Genomic DNA, 21,832 nt, shown 5'->3' with positions numbered 1-21,832 from the left:
TTTCTGTTGCTGTTCCATCCTCCCTACTTTTTAAGCCTTATCTTTGTAGATTAGAAGCCAAACATTTCAGGAAAAGCACCTAACAGCCAGTTCCCCTGAGGTATATCCACCCCAGATTCCACACTTTGGGGCAAAGTCTCTAAGGCTTGCCTATAATCCTTAAATAGCAGTTTGCAAACCAGTTTGGGGTTTGCATACCAAAGGGAGCAAACAGGAGCTTTAACTTCTCAAACCATCTTCATAGTACCCTCAACCTCTGCCTTCTGTTTCCAATTCTCCAGAGGGAGAAGGAAAAAAATCTCAACACCAGAAATGGTGCATATAGAAATCTTGGGACACCAGTTTGCATTTCTTTCGTTTTTCTTTTTGTCATTTTGTCTTTTTTTGTTGTTTGTTTGTTTGTTTTAGTTAACATACTGTGCAATATTGGTTTCAGGAATAGAATTCAGTGATTTATCATTTACATACAACACCCAGTGCTCATCCCCCCACACCTCCTTCCATCAACCCTCAGTTTGTTCTCTATCATTGAGTCTCTTGCAGTTTGTATCCCTCTCTCCTCTTCCCCCACTCCCCTTTCCATATGTTCATCTGTTTTGTTTCTTAAGTTCCACATGTTAGTGAAATCATATGGTATTTGGCTTTCTCTCATTGGCTTATTTCACTTAGCCTAATACATTCTAGCTCCATCTGTGTCATTGCAAATGGTAAGATTTCATTCTTTTTGGTGGCTGAGTAATATTCCATTGTGTATATGTGTGTATGTACATACTCAAATACACCACATCTTCTTTGTCCGTTCATCACTTGGTGGAAATCTGGGCTGTCTCCATAGTTTGGCTATTGCTGATAATGCTGATATAAACATCAGGGTGTATGTACCCCTTTGAATCGTATTTTTGTATTCTTTGGGTAAATACCTAGTAGTGCAATTGCTGGATAACAGGGTAGTTCTATGTTCATTCTTTTGAGGAATCTCCATATTCTCTGTTTTTGCCTTTGATTTTTCATCTTTTCGGTAGCTAGAGCAGTGCAGAAAAGTGACTGGGAACAAAGCATGTGGATGGACTACCCAGCTCTGTCTCTTGTTACAGCAGTTCTTTTTTTTTTTTTCTTTTTGAGTTTATTTATTTTGAGAAAGAGAGGGAAGGAGAATCCCAATGAGGCCCCATGCTGTCATCAAGGAGCCCAACACAGGACTCAATCTCATGATCCGTGAGGTCATGAGCTGAGCCGAAATCAACAGTTGGACGCTTAATGGACTGAGCCACCCTGGCACCCCGTCACAGAAGTTCTTAAATTTCAGTATGCATGAGAATCCCCTGGCTTCTTACTAAAACACAGACTACTGGTCCTCATTCTCAGCTTCTGATTCAATATATCTGGGGTGGAGCCCAAGAAAGTGCATATTTAACTAGTTCCCAGGTGACGTTGATGCTGCTGGTCCTGTGGCCACACTCGGAGAATGGCAGCCTTCTGAGGTTACCTAAGATTGTGTCCACTTGGGTAAAAGGCTAATCCCACTAGTAGATACCACTTACAGTTGTCGGGGGTGTTAAGTGAATATGCACAAAATGCTTTGAGCTATGAATACTATGCAAGCATAGCCAGTCTGGAAATTTTTGCCCATGCTTTTTGTCCCTGTTTTATTTGCTCTGGTTTGTATGTGTTTTGTTTTCGTAATGAGTCACTTAGCAGGAACCTCTTTTCCTCTACTTCGAAGTCAGAGGACATGTGAACTTTGGAGGCCAAATGTTCAACTTGATTTAAGTAACGTGCTGTTTTCACCTTGTCCATTATTGAATGCAGGGCTTCGTAGCTGCGTGTCAAGCTGTGTGTGTGTGCGGGTAGTGGGAAGGTGCACAAGTGAAATGGAAGGTTTGGTGTCAGATCTTTGACTCATACTTAGGGAAGGAGGAAGGGATTCATCAGCCTTACAACAGCCTTGCCCACTGAGCTGTTATTCCCACTTCTATATGTGGACGCTCTATCAGGCAAGCTCCCTCAAGCTCTGACTTGGGTTCAGAGGGTAATTGTAGGGATACACAGAGCAATGCAGAGTCTGGGAAACCAGCAGCTGATTCATCCCTCTGGATACCAGAGCTACGTGGATCATACAGTACATACAAACAAGCCTCATGAAAAACCGGAATGTGGCTCATCATTACAGCCACTCTGCTCCAGTGGCCAGGCCACCCAGGCAGAGTCTGCTTCTCTCTGGGCACGTTCCACTGAGAAGCTCTGAGCAGAGTCAGACAGGATAGCCTTCAAATCGGGTGTCTTATCTTGGCTCAGTTGGTCATCCCAGGTGGCAGCCTGGGTCTTGCCCCAGGTGTAAACCATAGCAACACAACATTGAAAGAATTGCCTGGGAACGTTTCCCACGGGGGAGGTTGGCTCTGGCCTATCTAGAACTTTCAGGGAGATTAAGGCAGCCTGGAGTCCTCAGAAGAATACAGATTTTGGAATCAGACCTGGGTTAGAACCCTGCCACTTGAATCAGTTTCCTTAACAGTAAGTTGTAGGTACCACCCACCACATGAAAGTGTTGTGAAGCTCAGGTAACAAAGTGCTTAGGGGGTCTGATGCATAGGAGAAAAAAAATATTTGATTTCATCACCCTATCACTCAAACCCTTATCACTCATGGTGTGCCATTGTCAACTCTTGTAGACTCATATGTTAATTTAAGGCTTTTTTTTTTTTAAGGCTTTATATGCTATGGAACTATTTCCTTCCATGGTACCTTTTTTTTTTTTTTTGGAGAGTGTACCACATGAGCAAGGTGGGGGGAGGGGCAGAGGGAGTGAGAAAGGGAATCCCAAGTAGGCTCCATGCATAGCTTGGAGCCTGACCTGGGGTTCAATCCCACAACCCTGGGATCCTGACCTGAGCTGAAATCTAGAGTCAGACACTCCACCGACTGAGCCATCCAGGTGCCCCTCCATGGTACTTTTTAAATGAAAATCTGTTTTACATGGTTGTAGTTTATATAATTTTGTATTCTTATTTCTTTCACATGATATAATAGTTTTGTTATAAATTCTGTATGTAATTTTAGTGGATTTACATAAAAATACTTACTGAAGTGGCTCAGTCAGTTAAGCGTCCGACTTCGGCTCAGGTCATGATCTCGCAGTTTGTGGGTTCAAGCCCCACATCAGGCTCTGTGCTGACAGCTCAGAGCCTGGAGCCTGCTTTGGATTCTGTGTCTCCCTCACTTTCTGCCCCTCCCCTGCTTGTGCTCTGTCTCTCTCTCTCTCTCTCTCTCTCTCAAAAATAAATAAACATTAATTTTTTTTAAAAAAACTTAATTTTGAACATCTAACAAGAGTATTGGTTGAATAAATGGTAATGTATTCATATCGTAAGATATTAAGCAGCCATTTAAAAAGGAGTATATGTGTTAACATAGAAGCATGTTCATGATTATATGTAAAATGAAATGGTTTTACCTAAAGATCAGGTGGCTTCCAGATCTATCTGGACATTCACTATCTCAGTCTCAACAAGTTTTCACATTTTAATGGGCCTCAGAATCACCAAGGGAGACTATTAAATGCAGATTTGGGGCTTTACCCCTAGAGTTTGATTTAGCAGATGGGGCTCAGGGGTTGGCATTTTTACAAGGATCCACGTGATTCTGATGTGGGTATGACACTCCTCCCATCTCTACCTGTTGAAGCTGTACTTAGCTTTCCAAACTTCTCCATCTGCTTTCCCCTGAACACCTGAAGTACTTCTTGGCATTTATTATCTGTTTTCTTGTCTTTGGATCTTTGTGAATCCTTCTAAATTGTAAAACTTTTCCTGATCTTCCGAGCAAACCCAGTGAGACACCTATGTCACACCCCCGGGATTTGTCAAGCTCCCAGTTCCTGAATATAATATAAATCATGAAATATTTGAAATCCAAGTTTCGCTTACTCTGTAGTGAGGAGAAAGGCACCAAGCATTTCAGAACTCTTCACATCTGGTATTAGAAAGAATTTGGGGGAATAGGGTAGCCTTTCCAACCTCGATAAGAAAAAAAAAATCTTGTTTAAATTACCCTTGTCTTGGCAGTCATACTGTGAAAAGTAAAGTTTGTTCTCTGTGCATTTACTCTGGTCTAAGCCAGAGGTGGCCAGTGCTTGTGGAGAGGGGGTTAAAACCCTTCAAGAAGCTTGTCATTCCAAAAGCATTGCATGAATATCTTCCAGGATCATTGGTTGGTTTTCATTCTCAAACGTGGTGCCACTGAGGTTATTCGAGGTAAATTTCTCATCTTGAAGTTCACTTAGGAGCCATTCATGCTAAAATGGAGATTGAGTTACCCACAAAGTATTTGTTCACTTAGGTTTTTATTGGTTTGATTTCCGTCCTTCCTTAAGCCAATTAGTATTGGCTATCCATGTCAAGTCTGGTTTTGTTGTCTTTCCCTAGCCTTACGTAACAAGCCAGCTGTTGCAAATCGGTTGTGATAGTGTTATCACAATTGGTAAATATTAGGTTGAGATTATTGAATTTTCCCCCTTGCCTAGGAGGGGACCAGGTCATATTCTGTACAAATCTGATTATTCTAGCTTTAAAGGCATTAATAGCCAGGGAAAAGAATTCTCCAGAAGGAACCCTCAAGAACCAGGGTTACTAGCTCACTCAGAAAGTTTTTCCTTACTCACATGAAAATATTAACTTTGTAGAAGTGGAACTCCAGATGCCCTAAGAATTCATACCGGGGAATAGAAGCTTCTGAGGTTAATGAGATGGTTCTGATGAGAAATCACTGGCTGGCTTATACTTGCCACATGGCAAACTTGGAATCATTCTTCAAAACCCTGTTCAGAAGTCATCTATAAACCCCTAGATCTGTAAAGTTTTTCATGATCCCCTCCTTGGGGAAAATTAACCATTCCTTTTATTCTACAGGCACAATGGTACCTACATACACTTCTGTGGCCATATGCATTACAGTCTAGTGTAATGATGTGTTTGTGCATCACTAGTCTCCACTTAGATCAGAAATTCACTGGGTGTCGAGAGTATAACTTACCTGTACAGTCTGTTCATCTGCCTAAATGGCTGGATACGGTACTACTAAATGAATGAATGTATGAATGAATGAGGATTCTGCACTAAACAGGTGGCATCAGTCAGATACATGGCATTTTGTGGGTGTTTTCTGAGAAATCCTGCAGTTACTGAATTTAAAGCATCATTCTGGCATGAAAAATTTCCTTACAAAATTGTTATAATAAATTATGAATGCTGGAAAAGACAGGCTGAGTATCTGTTTCTCCCTGGATTCCTCATGCCAACGGAGTGTTCCTCAGCCTGTGGGACCCCTGATTTAAGGGACTAGATCTGAAATTCCACAGAAACCTTCACATTAGCCCAGGAGCTGCTGTTAAATTCCTTCTCTGGGCTCGTGAATTCTACAGAAGGCTCAGATAGCACGGACATTTGAACTTTGTGTCTATGTGATAGCTTTCGAATACACTCCTCAATTTCTAATTTTAAAGTCTTTGTATTTAAAAGAGCCTGATGACTAAAAGAGATGATTTTAGTCATCTCTTCATCATCTCATCATCAGTTATCATGATGACTGAAAGAGACCTCTTCATTTTACTGATTAGGAAACCAAGCCTCCAGGGAGACGGGCAGTTTTCGTTATTAGAAGGCTCACTGGAATTGAAGTCAAATAGGTCAGGTCTTGGCTCTGGGGCTCAAATCACAGCTTCTCACTGGCTGTGTGATCAGAAGCAGCTTACTTTAATGTTTGGAAGATCAGTTTTCTCACTTGTAAAGTTTGGTTCACGATCCGTCTCAGTGGGTCACGTAAGGGATTACTGAGATAGTGCGTAGCGGGGTCCCAGCCATGATGTCTGCACAGAGCAGATCCTCATTGATCTTTAATCTCTGCCCTTCCTTGCCAGAATCCAGCTCCTCAGGCAGGGTTAGGATTTAGAAGTTTTCCTTGAGGCATCATTAGGATACATTGTTCCCAGTTTACTTGGCAAGACTCAAGCACATAAAGGGCACTCCTTGCCAAGGAGCTGTGTTACATCAGGGTTTGAATACAAGATTCAAGATTTCTTACTTTAAAAACAATATCCCCAAAATAAGTAAATAAATACATACGTACATACATACGTACAATCTCCTTTCTGAGTTCCACGTTTTATTGCTTGTTGCTTTTTTCACTTGTACTGAGAATTAAGGCACCCTCCCAGTCAACCATTGACTGTAATTTAAGTTTGTATAATTATGAAAATTAGCAAGATCCTTTCTGAAAAGCACTAGGGACTCAGAGCAAAGCGTATAAACGTTTTGGAAAAATACGACCTGTGTAACCTAATCAGTTTCGATTTTTAAAAAATCGCGTTCTAAAACAAGAAGTTAAATATCTGTGCTAAATTGAAGGGATCTGGGCTGGTAGGGAACTAAGCATTTTAAGCACGGAGGTGTCAGTCCTATGTGCTCTGGGCATCACAAGACATGAGTCAGGTGGGAGAAGCCGCAGTTTGCTGTCTTCTCGTTCTCCCAGAGTTCATTTGTCATTTTCAAACACAACTTATTTTTCTACCTTTCTCTTCCCTGTAAAGGCAGAAACCTATGGGTTCTTGTTGTGGGGCGCTTCCCAAAGGAGCATAGAATTGGGATTCCAGAGTTCAAATACGTGGCCAACATGCATGGAGATGAGGTACGTATGTGGCTCAAATATCTGGAAAGTTGCCGGAGGAGCTTCCCCTCGGGTCTCTTGAGTTCCATGTAAATGCTAAGGAAGCAACATAAATTACACCAACGAGTCTGGAAAGGTCTTCCCACAAGGCCTTCTGAGAGAACATAAGGAACCAGGGTCCGACAGCCACCACCACCAGTGCCCTGGGAGGGTACCTGGAGTCAGCTCTGTGCTGGGACTGGAAGAATAGCAGAGGCCAAGTTCTGCACTGCCAGCTGGGTCCCTGAGACCCTTCGTGGGGTGACTTCTCCCGCCTCCTGACGGGCAGCAAGGTGATGAGCTAAGGAGCTGTATTGTATTTGAACTCAAAACAATCAGAAGACCCCAAATAGCTAATCTAAATTCCTAATATCTATTTTTCTGGAAGCGTTTGTCACCTTCTTTTAATCTTCTACTCAGTGTTTTCAATCCTGAAGTTTAGACCATCAAGCTTAGGGTTCTCCCATTCAACAAATGCTCTTAAATTTTATAATCATGCATTGCTTCTTCTCCAACTTATCAGGGATAAACTCTACTTTTGGTTTTGTTTGATGTCATGTCATTTATTTTGTTTTGCAATTACCCCTACTTGCCAGTCATTCCTGCCAGGCATTTGAGGGTGCGCATCTCCATTTCTTCCCTCCCTCCCTCCCTCAGACTATTTTAAGAACATGGCAACTGCAGTATTTTCTGTTCACCAGGCTCCCACACGCTCGGCCAGTCAAGTGGAGGGGAAAGATAGTTCCCAGTCATCACAGTCAAGAAAATTTACATAGGAATATGGGTAACACCCTATAAAACATAATTTAACTTTAAGGAACGTCAAAGTAAATGCATAGGGCAGTAAGTACAACCTAGTGACTTGTTAAAACGCTTGGGAATTTGCAGTAGTGTGGGTGGCAGGCTCTAATCAGATGCTGGGCTCCCTGTCCTGACTTAACCACCCCCCCCCCCCACCCTGCCCCGACCCCAAGCTCCTTGGGAGCAGGACCCACCTCTCCTGACACACAGAGCCTGCCCTTTTCCGGGCATGCTGCCCGACCTGTCCTGCTGGGAAAAGGTACTTTGCAGCTGGAGCCCAGATGCAAACAAATACTTGCCTCTAAGGAAGGGGTTGGCCTTTGGACCCGATTTGTGAGTAGATGCAAGGTCAGTCCCCTCGTGACTCTTCTGAGTGATCGGGCTGTGCCTATCAAAGACTCGATGTCGCCGGGAATCTGACCGATACTGTAATAAAACAACTGTTCACTGCAGACCCCAGCCCAGACTTCCCTCTTGTCATCTGGTCTACTGATCAAGATCCCATGGAATCCGTTTTTAGTAAGAGACATACAGCATTCATGAGGTTCAGTAGTTTCTTTATTGAATTCTTGGGACTTCAGAGGTTGCAGCGTGCTGCTCAGAAATAGTCCTCTGAGCTGAAGCTTTCAAAGAGAAGCCAGAGTCCTTTCCCTCACTTGCCTCCGAATTTGCTTATTCCTAACATGCACTTTCCCAAATTTCTGGCATTTGCTAATATATCCCGTCAAATCAGGGCTCTCTGACTCACTCACTCTGATTCTTTGAAGAATGCTAAGGACTGGGGCGCCTGGGTGGCTCAGTCGGTTGGGCGTCCAACTTCGGCTCAGGTCACGATCTCGCGGTATGTGGGTTCGAGCCCCGCGTCGGGCTCTGTGCTGACTGCTCAGAGCCCAGAGCCTGTTTCGGATTCTGTGTCTCCCTCTCTCTCTGACCCTCCCCCGTTCATGCTCTGTCTCTCTCTGTCTCAAAAATAAATAAACGTTAAAAAAAAAAAAAAAAAAAAAAAAAAAAAAAAAAAAGAATGCTAAGGACTGAGACCAAGAAGGGGAAAGGGCCCAGTGTGTTTGGGGACAGGGACCTGAGGCCCTGTTATCCCCCACATGTCCCGGCTGGTAGCAGTGTCAGGGCAGTGTGGGCCACTGAGGAACTTGTCCTGAAGGTGAGATCTTGTGCCTTGTCCCCTCCTGGTGCATCAGGAGCTGGGGACAGGGATGGCTTCACACAGGAGCTGAGGAGTCTGTGTGAGTAGAGGGTCCAACCACCTTACTCAGCCTTCTTCCTTTCTCAGATCTTTTGGAATTGAAAGAGCATTTTCCAGGACCCACTGTTAAAAAGCAACATGGCTGGGGTGCCTGGGTGGCTCAGTCAGTTAAGCGTCCTACTTTGGCTCAGGTCATGATCTTGTAGTTGATGAGTTTGAGCCCCGTGTCAGGCTCTGTGCTGACAGCTCGGATCCTGGAGCCTGCTTCAGATTCTATGTCTCTCTGTCTCTCTCTGTCTCTGTCTCTGTCTCTCTCTTCCCCTCCCCCACTCATGCTGTCTCTCTCTCTCAAGAATGAATAAAACATTTTTTAAAATGTTTTTTAAAATAACAAAAATAAAAAATAAAAAGCTACATGGCTAACATTTGAGGGCAATGGTTCTCATCTTTAGATGGATTCCTCGCTATTCTGCCACAAATTTTGAGTGCTGACCTCAGGGTGTATGGATCTTCTGTAAGAGTCTGTGGGCCTCATGTGGAGAAACCCACAGGAGATATACATGCACTCAGTGGCATGGTGGGCACAATTGACCACACTATTTTTAAAATGTTTCTTCCTGGGTCGCCTGGGTGCCCAGGTCAGTCAGTTAAGCATCTGACTCTTGATTTCGGCTCAGGTCGTGATCTCAAGATTCATGGGATGGAGTCCCGAGTCAGGCTTTGTGCTGGCAGTGGGAGAGTCTGCTTGGAATTCTCTCTTCCTCCCTCTCTCTCTTTCTGTCTCTGTCCCTCCCCCACTTGAGCACACACTCTCTCAAAAAAAAAAAATTTTTAAAAATAAATGTTTCTTTTCTTTCCTGGACCCAACCCCACAGAGGTGTGGGTGTTTTCCTACACTTATACGATGGCTTGATGGTAGTCAGCATCAGCAGCATCCAGGAGACCCAGTCCTGCCGAGCATACCTGCTGTTTTCCCCCCATGAATTTTTACTTTACCTCCTTATGCCTTGTCTTAAAATCCAGTCTTTTTAGCAGTGCCTGGGTGGCTCAGTCGGTTGAGTGACCGACTTCGGCTCAGGTTATGATCTCATGGTTCGTGGGTTCAAGCCCTGCGTCGGGCTCTGTGCTGACAGCTCAAAGCCTGGAGCCTGCTTCGGATTCTGTGTCTCCCTCTCTCTCTGCCCCTCTCCTGCTCGTGCTTTGTCTCTCTCTCAAAAATAAACATTAAAAAAAAAAGTCCGGTCTTTTAAAAATTAAAAACAATCTATTATAAAATCAATCATGTACATCTTAGAATATAGGTAAACAAACAAAACACTGTATTTGATCATCCAAAAATTAGTACCGTTAAGTCCTTACTATTATATCCTTCTAGATGTTTATGTGTGCACGTGTGCATTTTTATTAAATGAGCTATGCTAATTTGCTATTTGTAACATTTTTACGTTAATACTAGCTACCTTTCAGGTCAATAAGAGTTTGTCCTGTCTTTAGCATATACCCCACTTTCTAGTTTCTCAAAATGTCCCCCAGATTGTCCTAAGCAGGATCCTGTCCAGGCTCAAGCATCACCTTTGGTCGGTATATCCCTTGAATCTCTTTTATTCTAGCATTTAAAGGATCTTTTCATTTCTAGACTTAATAAAGAGACCCCACCAATTATCTGTCCTGCAGAATATTCCACATTCTGGATTGTTTGCTTCCTTTCTTGTTATCATCCAACTTGTGCCTCTAGTCCCTCTGTTTCCTTTCAACTGGAAGCTAAATTTAAAGGTTTGCTGTATTTAGGTGAAACTTTTTGGGTAATATACGTTGTAGGAATTGTGAAAATGGGCTAATTTGGTGCTGAGGGTTTGCAAAAAAGCAGACTTTCGTAGAAAATAACTTAAAATGGCCCCTTTGCAGTCAAATATTATTATAAAAGAAGTGATGTTAAACCTATACTTGTATAATAGTTTTCTTGTCTTCAGTCACCCTGCTGTTGGCTCACATCCTTCCGATGACACTGGCTCACTGTGCCATGTTGATCAGACTGGCAAGTTTCCTTCTGCACAGTGCTTTACGGGCAAATAATAATAATAGCTAACATTAACGAGCATGGGCCACACTAAGTGCTTTGAGCGTTTCTGCAGCAGGCATATTGCTTAGTCCCGGTTACCCAGGAGGGAACCAGGTTTGTGCCGGTCATATGCTGTCCAAATCCGAGCCTGAGCACCAAGCCTTACCCAGCTATGGATCTGCCTCCTTCACTCTCTCTGCTGCCTTCTACGTGTTCCATTTTTATTGTTTTCATTTTTATGTATAGATCTGTGATCTGTCACAAATTAATTTTGTTTGGATGGTTACCTGGTTGTTGCAGTGCCATTCAATGAGAAGATTGGGCCTCGTTCATCATGTAGAAGGTGGTGAGCTCTTAGAGTAACCCTGGAATAAATCCAGGTCCTCTCTCTGTCCCTTTCTTTTTTCTACTCCCTGCTTTCCCCTCCTTGATTCCCGTGGAATCACACGGGGTAGCTAACAGAGAGCCCTTTGATCAGCCTTTGTCACACTTGCCTGTGACGAACCTTTGTCACCTGATGTTCGTGCTCTTTTCAGCACAACACCGGAGAAGTGTTTCTGGTTTCTACCTCTCTCATTTTAATAAGACTAGCAGGTGTCTTCTAGTTCATCCGGGCCCTCCGTTTGCACGCACGCTGACCTGTTGCATTATAGAAGCCCCAGTTCTAGTTTTGATTTATGCAGGCTCCGAATCGGCCATGCAGACACATCTGAGGTCTAGTGTTTCCCACTGGAAGGGATGATGCCGGAACACACTGAGTGGGCTCCTTACCGTTCCCTTCCTCCACAAATAATTGACATTTGAGAATGGGGTCTCCGTCCCCCTTGCCCTTCCCCTCTCTGCTGTTAACTGGCTTTGTAATGAACTATAACCAATCATCTACAGTCAGAGTTCTACTGAAAACTGGGACCATGCCCTGAAACTGGGACCGTCTTATACCTTCAGCCTACAGGTGGGCACAGAAGAGAAGCCTAAGAAAGTCACTCTCCGTGTTCCTTCCTCAAGGCCTCCTCACACTGTTTTGCACCTGTCTGCTAGCCCATGGTTTTTAAACTTCATAGAAAAAAAAAATCTTGGGTAATCTCTACATTGTTAAGACATCTCTGATTCTTCTCTAATGGAAGTATTGAAGTTTGACATGACTATGTACTGAGAAAGTTGAGTGCCAGTGGTTTTAAGCTAATCCAGTAAATAGGCAAAGTACAGGTCATGGGCTGGGTTCACAAGGTTCCTTGACCTCAGGGCCCATGGTCTTAAGTAGTATGGGGGTAGGTATTCATTATGTTCTTGTTATGCTTAACTGAATCGCCAATTTGGATTCTTTTTTTCCCCCCCTCTAAGCTCCTACTTCTTAAACATCAGTGAATTATTGTTTACTGTGATGGGTTATTAGGGTATAGACTTTTGAAATAGCCACATCACACTTAGAATTTCACGTTTGTGTGGCATTACCTTATAGTTTATTGTATTCTAGATATATAAATTGAAAGCAAAAACACTCCCTGGATAACAATGAGCATATTTTTCAACCTAAAAATAAAGGATAATGGATAAATGATTTTCACACACCTTCTAGGCATAGGAGACAGTTTATGAGAGGCCCCTGGGTGGCTCAGTCAGTCAAGCGTCCAGCGTCGGCTCAGGTCATGATCTCAGTTTGTGAGTTTAGCCCCACATGGGGCTCTGTGCTGCCAGCTCAGAGCCTGGAGCCTGCTTCGGATTCTGTGGCTCGCCCCCTGCTTGTGCTTGCTCAGGCTCTCTCGCTCGCGCGCGCCTGCACGCTCTCTCAAAAATAAGTAAATGTAACAAAAAAAAAAAAAAAAAACTTAAAAAATAAAAGAGTTTATGGGATGTAGTTTGTATCCCTAGATGTTTGTATTTAGGAGGTATTTTAATGGTTTATATGAACACTAAGACATAATATCTGAATTTTGCATGTGCTGGAAAATCTGGAATGTGTAGCCAACGCGCGGTACAGGTTCCAAATATACTAAAACAAAAAAATTAAAGCTTGTCCTTCCCGATGCCGTTGGCCAAGCTCTTTTTTCCACCATTATCCCAAACGCTAGCAAGATGTTCTCAGTTAATGCAGCGTGGTTTTGAATCAATTTTTTCTTTTTGGGGTTAGACAAAATTAATCTTTATTGCAGGTGAAGTGTCTAATTCCTTTTAAGCAGGTATTAAATTTGTCCTGTAATTGTCTTTTTTCTCTTCGTCTCTACTTTTGGTGAGGCTGGACTAGGGTGACCAGTTATCCAGAGTCCTTGGCATGATCAGAATTGTTAGCCCTCCCCTCTGTAAAAGTCATTCAGTATTGACAATTATTCAGGGGCACCTGGGTAGCTGAGTCGGTTAAGCAACCAACTCTTGATCTCGGCTCAGGTCATGATCTCAGGGTTTGAGCCTTGCATTGGGCTTCATGCTGACAGTGTGGAGGCTGCTTGAGATTTTCTTTCTCTCTCTCTCTCTCTCCCCCTCCCTCTCTCCCTCTCTCTCTCTCTCTCCCTCCCTCCCTCCCTCCCTCCCTCTCTCCCTCTCTCCCTCTCTCCCTCTCTCCCTCTCTCCCTCTCTCCCTTCCCTCTTCCTCCCCCTCCCTCCCCCTCTCTTCCCTCCCTCCCCCTCTCTTCCCTCCCTCCCCCTTTGCTCCTCCCCTGCTCTCTCTCTCTCAAAATAAATAAACTTAAAAAAAATTGTTCAGAGGAAATAACTTGATCATTTGTACATCTGCCCTCATTAGGCAGCTTAAGTCACCATGTTTTCAGAAATTTCCTCCTTAGCATAGTCTTGACCTTGTAATGAATTTTTCAACAGTAATCAACAATCATTTATTGAGTACATGATATACCCAGAGCTGGGCAAGATACCAGAGCTACAAAGAAAGCCTGTTAGGTTCCCTGCCTTCAAGTCTTAGGTGATGGAGTGGGGGAGGGTGGTCAGTCGGGCCACTATAAATGTTTGTGGGCAGTGTTAGGATAGCACAAATGTGCAGAGTTCTGGAACCACATGGGCAGATCATGGGACCTAGACTTTGGAAGGCCAAGGAAAGTGTGCTAGATAATGTAGTACTTATGCTGATATGTGAAGAAGGACCTAATGAGGCAATCAGACAAATGAATTAAATCGGTAACACACCATATGGAGAGTCCCAGGGCCGACAGGCTTATTTTTTCACCAAGAAGCTGTATTACAGTGTAGCATTTTAAAAGCAGATTCCACCATTAGGATTGGGATAGCTGGTTTTCTCTCTCTCTCTCTCTCTCTCTCTAACATGTTACTTACTTATATTGCAGACTCTTCCAAAAATTTTCTCTACTGTTAAGAAACATTCTTTAAAGAGCTAGAACACTCATTTTTATCTATCTAGCAAATTCCACCTTGACTGTAAGCTGAAACTGATGGAGAATTTGTTTTCTGCTTTCTGGGTTATTACCCTTTTAACTGGCAGATCAGTGAGTTTCCAGAAGCTGGTGTGTTCATCCAGTCTTTCAGTCTCTTAATGAGGGATTCTCATACAAAGTCTACACCCACAGAAAGGAAGTGAGCATACTTAAGTTAATAGAGATTGTTTTGACCATGTTCTTTTTTAAAATTTGGACTCCTAAGGTTTCATATTCAAAGACTTAATTTTAAAGAAGGGAGGTTTGGGGCGCCTGGGTGGCTCAGTTGGTTAAGCGTCCGACTTCGGCTCAGGTCATGATCTCGCAGTCAGTGAGTTCGAGCCCCTTGTCGGGCTCTGTGCTGACAGCTCAGAGCCTGGAGCCTGTTTCAGATTCTGTGTCTCCCTCTCTCTCTGACCCTCCCCCGTTCATGCTCTGTCTCTCTCTGTCTCAAAAATAAATAAACGTTAAAAAAAAATTTAAAGAAGGGAGGTTTATGCATAAAACCTTGAAATGAGTGCTTGAAACATTTACATTAAAATTGGGAAGAATTAATTTGAATAATATTTGCCATGTATCTGCTGTTACAAAGGCAACAAAATATAGCCCAACAGAAAAAGAGAACTTTAACTCCCTGAAATTTTGTCTGTTTTACCTCAACATTTTAAAATTTTTATTTATTTTTTAAACACGTCTTTTTTTTTTTTTTAATGTTTGTTTATTTTTGAGAGACAGAACATGAGCAGGGGAGGGGCAGAGAGAAAGGGAGACACAGAATTCAAAGCACGGTCCAGGCTCTGAGGTGTCAGCACAGAGTCCGACACGAGGCTCGAACCCACTAACTGTGAGATCATGACCTGAGCCAAAGTTGGACGCTCAACTGACTGAGCCACCCAGGTGCCGTCCTCAGCATTTTTTAAATTAACTAACTCTTACTTGGTCCTATACTGTATTTCCAAGATTTTTATTTATCCTCTGCAGTTAAGGACTTGCGATTTGTTTTGGAATGTGGAGACAAACAGAAGATACTTTGGCTTTACATTTATTTACTTGAAAGAATCATGATTTTATTGTTTTTGTAAAAAATAATATAGGTTTTCTTTAAAAAGTGACGCTGGAAAAATAAAAGGAATAAAAATCATTCAGAAGTAATCATTAATATGTGTCAGACATTACTCTAGAGATCTATGGATTTCTGTAGTAAGAGAATGAGAAGGTTTAAAGGATATAAAATAAAATGTGTCATTTTCTATGTTACCCTTTAAGAAGTAGGAGATTTCATTTTACTTGAACAGAATAAAACTGAAGTGAAACTAAAATAATTGGTGAACTTGATAAATATTTTCTTAAAACAAGAAATTATAGAGAACAAACTGATGGTTACCAGAGGGGAGGTGGGCAGGGGATATGCTAGGTGGGTGATGGGCATTAAGGAGGGCACATGTTGTGATAAGCACTGGGTGTTGTCTGTAAGTGATAAATCACTGAAATCTACTCCAGAAGCCAATTTTACCATATTTGTTAAATAACTAGCATTTAAATTAAAACTTGAAATTATATAATTTTTAGCTCTTGATAGTATCTTACGACCCACTACCATAAAAACTTCCTCTCTCGTCTCCTCTTCCCTAGCCCCCACCCTCTGTTAATTATAAACCTTAACTTTTACATTCTGTTCTGTACCTGTTCTCCCACAGTTGCTCAGTCTAGTTCTATAACTTAATCATAGCTTCTTTACTCTTTGTTTTCATTTGCTTTAGGTTGGATGGATGTCTTTGCCAGCTCATGTCTTAAGTTTTGTCACGCTTGAGAATGTACAGTTGAGATAGTTGAGGGAAAGTCACAGCTTGAACCACATGAGGATTCTGATATGGCTCCCCCTGTACTTGGGACTCAGATGGGCCTTGGGTTCTTCCTGATTCATCCCTCTAACTGAACCATCAAACAGCCCCAACCAATGTTTAGAAATTTCAGGAGCTACAAGTGATTCCTGGTCACTTCCTCCTCCGTCTCCTTAACCTTCTCCTCTTCCCCAACCCATTGGCTGAATGTTCCTTAAATCACCACACTTTCCACATGTAAAGCAACTTTTCACAAATAAGAGTCACCAGCCCCTCCTCCGCTGGCTTTGGGTAGCTGGGGAAGTAGCTCATAGAGGTTGCTTCCAGAAGTGCTCAAGCTTCCAAAACAGAGTTGGAAACCTAGTGTATGGCTCACTTGACTGTTTTGGTTATTAGTTCGTAAGGACTTTTTTAAGATGAGAATTTTGACTGTAAAAACAAAATTCAAGGTAGCAGAAGAAGATAGAAATAAGTAGGAAAAAATGAAGTCAGAATTGAATATATTTCCACTCTGAAATTCATGGCTATCTATGAATATGTAATTCACATATCCCAAATTTTCTTAGTCCCCATTTCAATTCTGTGTTCGTTAGGATAAAAATATGATTTCTTTGCTTGCCAGTGAGGGGAACAAAGTTGAGAAATTACCATTCGAGGATTGCTCATCCTTTGTCACAACGGTGAATCAATACAGTGGAGTTGTAATCGGAAACTCTTCCCGCTCGCTGCCTGCATTAATGCATCTACAGCACTGTGCTTATTTAATCACCTGCTGCCCCGCTTCCCTATTGACTAACCCCTCAACAGCAATCTGATCTTAGGTAAGAGGCAAACATTCCTTACTCAGAAGTAGATTCATTGAACCCAGGAATAGAGAGACAAATTGATGTAGCCTCATCAAATCTTTCTATAATAAGGTTGAAGTGTAAATTCCTTTTTTTTTTTTTTTTTTTTTTTAAAATATGGTGAATTTTCACCACTGGGAATTATAAAGCAAGATCTCTCTCTCATAGGTCTTTGGTTTCCCGATCACTGGTGATACATAATTTTAGGTGGATATGACCATTTTTATTTTCACTGTCCTGCATTTGTTTGTTTGTTTATTTATTTATGAGAGTGAGCTTGTGCACACATGCCAGTTAAGAGCCGAGGGAGAGAGAGGGAGAATGTTAAATAGCCTTCATACTCAGAACCCAACGCGGGGCTCTATCCCATGACCCTAGGATCATGACATGAGCTGAAATCAAGAGTCGGCCGCTCAACCGACTGAGCCACCTGGATGACCCAGTCCTACTTTTTAAAAAATGTACATTAGAAACATATCTAGCAAAATCTATAAAGAACTCACCTAACTCCACACCCAAAAAACAAATAATCCAGTGAACAAATGGGCAGAAAACATGAATAGACACTTCTCTAAAGAAGACATCCGGATGGCCAACAGGCACATGAAAAGATGCTCAATGTCACTCCTCCTCAGGGAAATACAAATCAAAACCACACTGAGATACCACCTCACGCCAGTCAGAGTGGCTAAAATGGACAAATGAGGAGACTAGATGCTGGAGAGGCTGTGGAGAAACAGGAACCCTCTTGCACTGTTGGTGGGAATGCAAACTGATGCAGCCGCTCTGGAAAACAGTGTGGAGCTTCCTCAAAAAATTAAAAATCGATCTACCCTATGACCCAGCAATAGCACTGCTAGGAATTTACCCAAGGGATACAGGAGTGCTGATGCATAGGGGCACTTGTACCCCAATGTTTATAGCAGCACTCTCAACAATAGCCACATTATGGAAAGAGCCTAAATGTCCATCAACTGATGAATGGATAAAGAAATTGTGGTTTATATACACATTGGAATACTATTTGGCAATGAGAAAGAATGAAATATGGCCTTTTGTAGCAACGTGGATGGAACTGGAGAGTGTTAGGCTAAGTGAAATAAGCCATACAGAGAAAGACAGTTACCATATGTTTTCACTCTTATGTGGATCCTGAGAAACTTAACAGAAGACCATGGGGGAAGGGAAGGGGGGAAAAAGTTACAGAGAGGGAAGGAGGCAAACCATAAAAGACTCTTAAGTACGGAGAACAAATGAGGGTTGATGGGGAGTGGGAGGGAGGGGAAAGTGGGTGATGAGTAATGAGAAGGGCACCTGTTGGGATAAGCACTGGGTGTTGTATGGAAACCAATTTGACAATAAATTTCATATTAAAAAAAACATATCTAGCAAAATGACACAAAGGTTTTCATTTTTCATGTAAGTGAAGAGTGAGCCAATTTAAAGAAAATATAAACTAAGCAGTAGTGTAGATAATGTGCAGATAGGGCAAAACATTGTGAGGATGATGTGCAGACGACTGAAGTTTCAGAAATGTGAGAACGTGGCAATCAGACGTACACAGATACTGCAAAAATTGCACAAAGGTGCAATAGGGGAATATTAAAATCGAAACCTATGTAAATTGTGCTGATTCCAAACTTGGATTTTCCCCTATTAAAATCTGCATACATCTGAGGCGCCTGGGTGGCTCAGTTGGTTAAGCGTCCGACTTCGGCTCAGGTCACGATCTCGCGGTCCGTGAGTTCGAGCCCCGCGTCAGGCTCTGGGCTAATGGCTCAGAGCCTGGAGCCTGCTTCTGATTCTGTGTCTCCCACTCTCTCTGACCCTCCCCTGTTCATGCTCTGTCTCTCTCTGTCTCAAAAATAAATAAACTTAAAAAAAAAATTAAAAAAAAAAAAATCTGCATACATCTAATGCAGTGGTTCTCAGTCCGTCATCCACTGAGACAGGCATGGCGGCCTCCGGCCACAGCGGGCATTCTCATGGAGACACACGCTCCCTCGCCCTCTCTGAACCACCTCTGCTCCACCACTCCAGAAGGTATTCTGGAAGGCAAACAAATTGGAAACATAATAAGAATCACTTATTCTACCTAATTCATTTTTTAAAAAGCAAATTATTTATCGATGGGTACTTTTTTTTTTAAAAATTAACTTTTTTTTTTTTTTAATTTTTGCTAACAAATAATTTTCGGCACACCAGTGACTGATTGCCACTTGCCAGAGTATCCGTATGTTTGAGAAACAGTGATCTCACAACTGGTTTGGGTTTCAAATACCAAACTGATCTAGTAGAAGCCCTTGATGGGGAATTTGCGCTTTGGAGACTGTTTTTCTTTCTGACCTAGTAATGTCCCATTTTCTCTATAACACAGACTGTTGGGCGGGAGCTGCTGCTCCATTTAATTGAACATCTCGTAACCAATGATGGGAAAGATGTTGAAATCACAAATTTAATCAACAGTACCCGGATACACTTGATGCCTTCAATGAACCCAGATGGATTTGAAGCTGTCGTAAAGCCTGACTGTTTCTACAGTAACGGAAGGTAAGGATGGGCTAGTCTATTTAAAACAAAACAACCACGGGGCACCTGGGTGGCTTAGTTGGTTAAGTGTCCGACTCTAGATTTCGGCTTAGGTCATGATCTCGTGGTTCATGGGTTTGAGCCCGTCATCAGGCTCCAGGCTGGCAATGTGGAGCCTGTTGGGATCCTCTCTCCCTCTCTCTGCCCTTCCCTAGCTCGCTTGCTAGAGTGTGCGCACTCTCTCTCTCTCTCAGTAAAGAAACAAACTTTTAAAATAAAAAATAAAACAAGGCCCTCATCAGATAGTAGCCCAAGGCCTTGTTAGTGAACCAGCTCATAGCACGTGTCGTGTCATTGCCATGTTGAAAACTCTTCAGGCTGCCACAGCTTTGAGAATGAAAAGGGACGTCCTGAAGAAGGCTGCTTTACTCCTGTGGCCACCCTACTGCTCACCCCGCTCCAGCTGCTCGGAGTCCCCTCGGTCCCCAGGAATGAGCTGGCTCTTTCTCACCTCAGGCAGTGGGCACACCTCATTTCCCACTCCTTACCCCTCACACTGCTAATCAATGTTTCCTCAAAGACTCCCTCCCTAACCTATCCTGTATTAGGTCCTCGGTTCATATCACCTGCCACTTTACCTTCATAGCACAAATTTTAAGGTCTGATTTCTTTTTTTCATTTTTTTAAAAGTTTGTTTATTTTTGAGAGAGAGCGACAGAATGCAAACGGGGAGGGACAGAGAGAGAGAGGGAGAGACAGAATCCGAGGCAGGCTCCAGGCTCCGAGCTGTTAGCACAGAGCCGAATGCTGGGCTCGAACCCACATACCGTGAGATCATGACCTGAGCCGACGTTCGTCGCCCAACGGACTGAGCCACCCAAGTACCCCTAAGGTCTAATTTCTCTTTGAATGTCTGTCTCCTCACAAATCTATAAGCTACCCGGGGGCAGGAATCCTGTTGCCTGTGTTCCTCACTGTTAAATCCCCAGGGCCTAGCTAGGCCTTCAGTAATTACCGGTTGGTTTATTAAGCCAGTACAAGAACTAACCAAAAAAGAAGAGGGAGTCTTGTAGTAGTTCTCATTTAAACAGTTTATTTTGTTGAACTCTGTCTCAGGAAGTTTGGAATTTCTCAGATGTCTAGTATACATTTATATTTGTGCAAACATTTGTTTGCTTTTACCAAAAGTAAAATCTCACCACTTGATTGCACTCAACTTTAGGGTTTTCTAGCATATTTAAACATGGCCGGTCCACTTTCCAGAAATATATTTGTGTAAAGTAGTATGTTCCTGTCGTTTCTGTTATCAATTGCTATGTAACGAAACCCTCCCCAAATTTAGCGACTTAAACCTTTTTTATTTACCCTCAATTGTAGAAGTTAGGAATTTGGACAAGATAGAGCAAGGCTGGCCAATCTCTGCACCATGTGTCTGGAGCTTCAGCCACCATGTGGCTGAGACAGCTGGACTGGGACATGTGTAGAGTCTCAATTCTGGCTGTCACCTGGGTTTCTCATTTCTCCACACGGACTCTTCACATGGCTAATGTCGGAGTCTCAGGGTTCCCAAAGGGAGCGTTCCCAGAACAAAACCCTAAAACACACACACTTATCAAACCTCTGCTCACATCACAATAGCTACCATCCCACTGGTGAGAGCAAGTCACACGGGAGGGGACCGCAGGTTATGTGAACGCCAGGTGTGGTTCATCGGGGGCCACCAAGACAACCATCCCCAGCCCTATAGTCGCATTTTGAAAAACAGCTGGTGCCCAGACAAAAGGTTTGCATGTTGCATGAGGCTACTTCCTCACATACCATCAACAAAACCTAAAATATTCTTTCTTTTAAAGGGAAAATAGTAACTACTATGACCTGAATAGAAACTTCCCGGATGCTTTTGAACTTAATAATGTATCGAGGCAGCCTGAAACTGCAGCTGTCATGGAGTGGCTGAAAACAGAGACGTTCGTCCTCTCTGCAAACCTCCACGGCGGCGCCCTGGTGGCGAGTTACCCGTTTGACAATGGTGTTCCAGGTAGGCAGACACGGCCCCAGCTCTGGCTTTCTGAGCCCAGAGTGGAGTTACTGCTCTGCGTCTGGAGGGGACGGATCTTCCTCGGCTTGTCTTCTCGGCCAGGGTAAAACGGCCTCCGCGTCTCCCCTCTGGGCCGTCCTGCCCTCAGTTGATAAACCGTAGATGGGCGGTGTGGCTGAGCTGGTCCCCGACAGGATTATTTGAGATTCATCAGAAAAATAATAAAATTGGGTTAAAACACCCTACAAGAGGCAACATGACTGAAAGAACGTAAAATGAGAACTTGCCTTTCTTTGCTAATCATGAGCGATAATTGCCGACTCCTTTTAAAACTCTGTGGGATAAGGTATGTACCAGGGACTTAAAATAGTACAGTGGCTTTATTTACCCCCCCTGGTACGTAAGGAAAGTTTCCTGCCCTCCAGAAATTAGCAAGAGGGAC

At 42.9% G+C, this 21,832-nt stretch overlaps 1 protein-coding gene across 8 annotated transcripts in view; it reads left to right on the top strand.

The window, feature by feature from the left end:
* The window catches only part of CPM (carboxypeptidase M), an 82,813-nt gene that overhangs the window by 42,903 nt on the left and 18,078 nt on the right, over positions 1-21,832 (top strand). For 4 of the 8 annotated variants that reach the window (XM_078449697.2, XM_078449698.2, XM_078449699.2 and 1 more), the window contains exons 3-5: positions 6,584-6,681; positions 19,201-19,373; positions 21,206-21,390. In XM_078449697.2, the coding sequence (XP_078305823.1) occupies positions 6,584-6,681; positions 19,201-19,373; positions 21,206-21,390 (456 nt within the window). The remainder of the gene's footprint in view (positions 1-6,583; positions 6,682-19,200; positions 19,374-21,205; positions 21,391-21,832) is intronic. The other 4 variants (XM_078449695.2, XM_078449696.2, XM_078449701.2 and 1 more) reach the window with 2 other exon arrangements.

Source organism: Panthera onca, chromosome B4, assembly GCF_046562875.1.
Source record: "Panthera onca isolate mPanOnc1 chromosome B4, mPanOnc1 haplotype 2, whole genome shotgun sequence".
NCBI lineage: Eukaryota > Metazoa > Chordata > Mammalia > Carnivora > Felidae > Panthera > Panthera onca.
The sequence above is the reverse complement of the archived record's forward strand: the minus strand, read 5'-3'. Positions and strand labels throughout refer to the sequence as shown.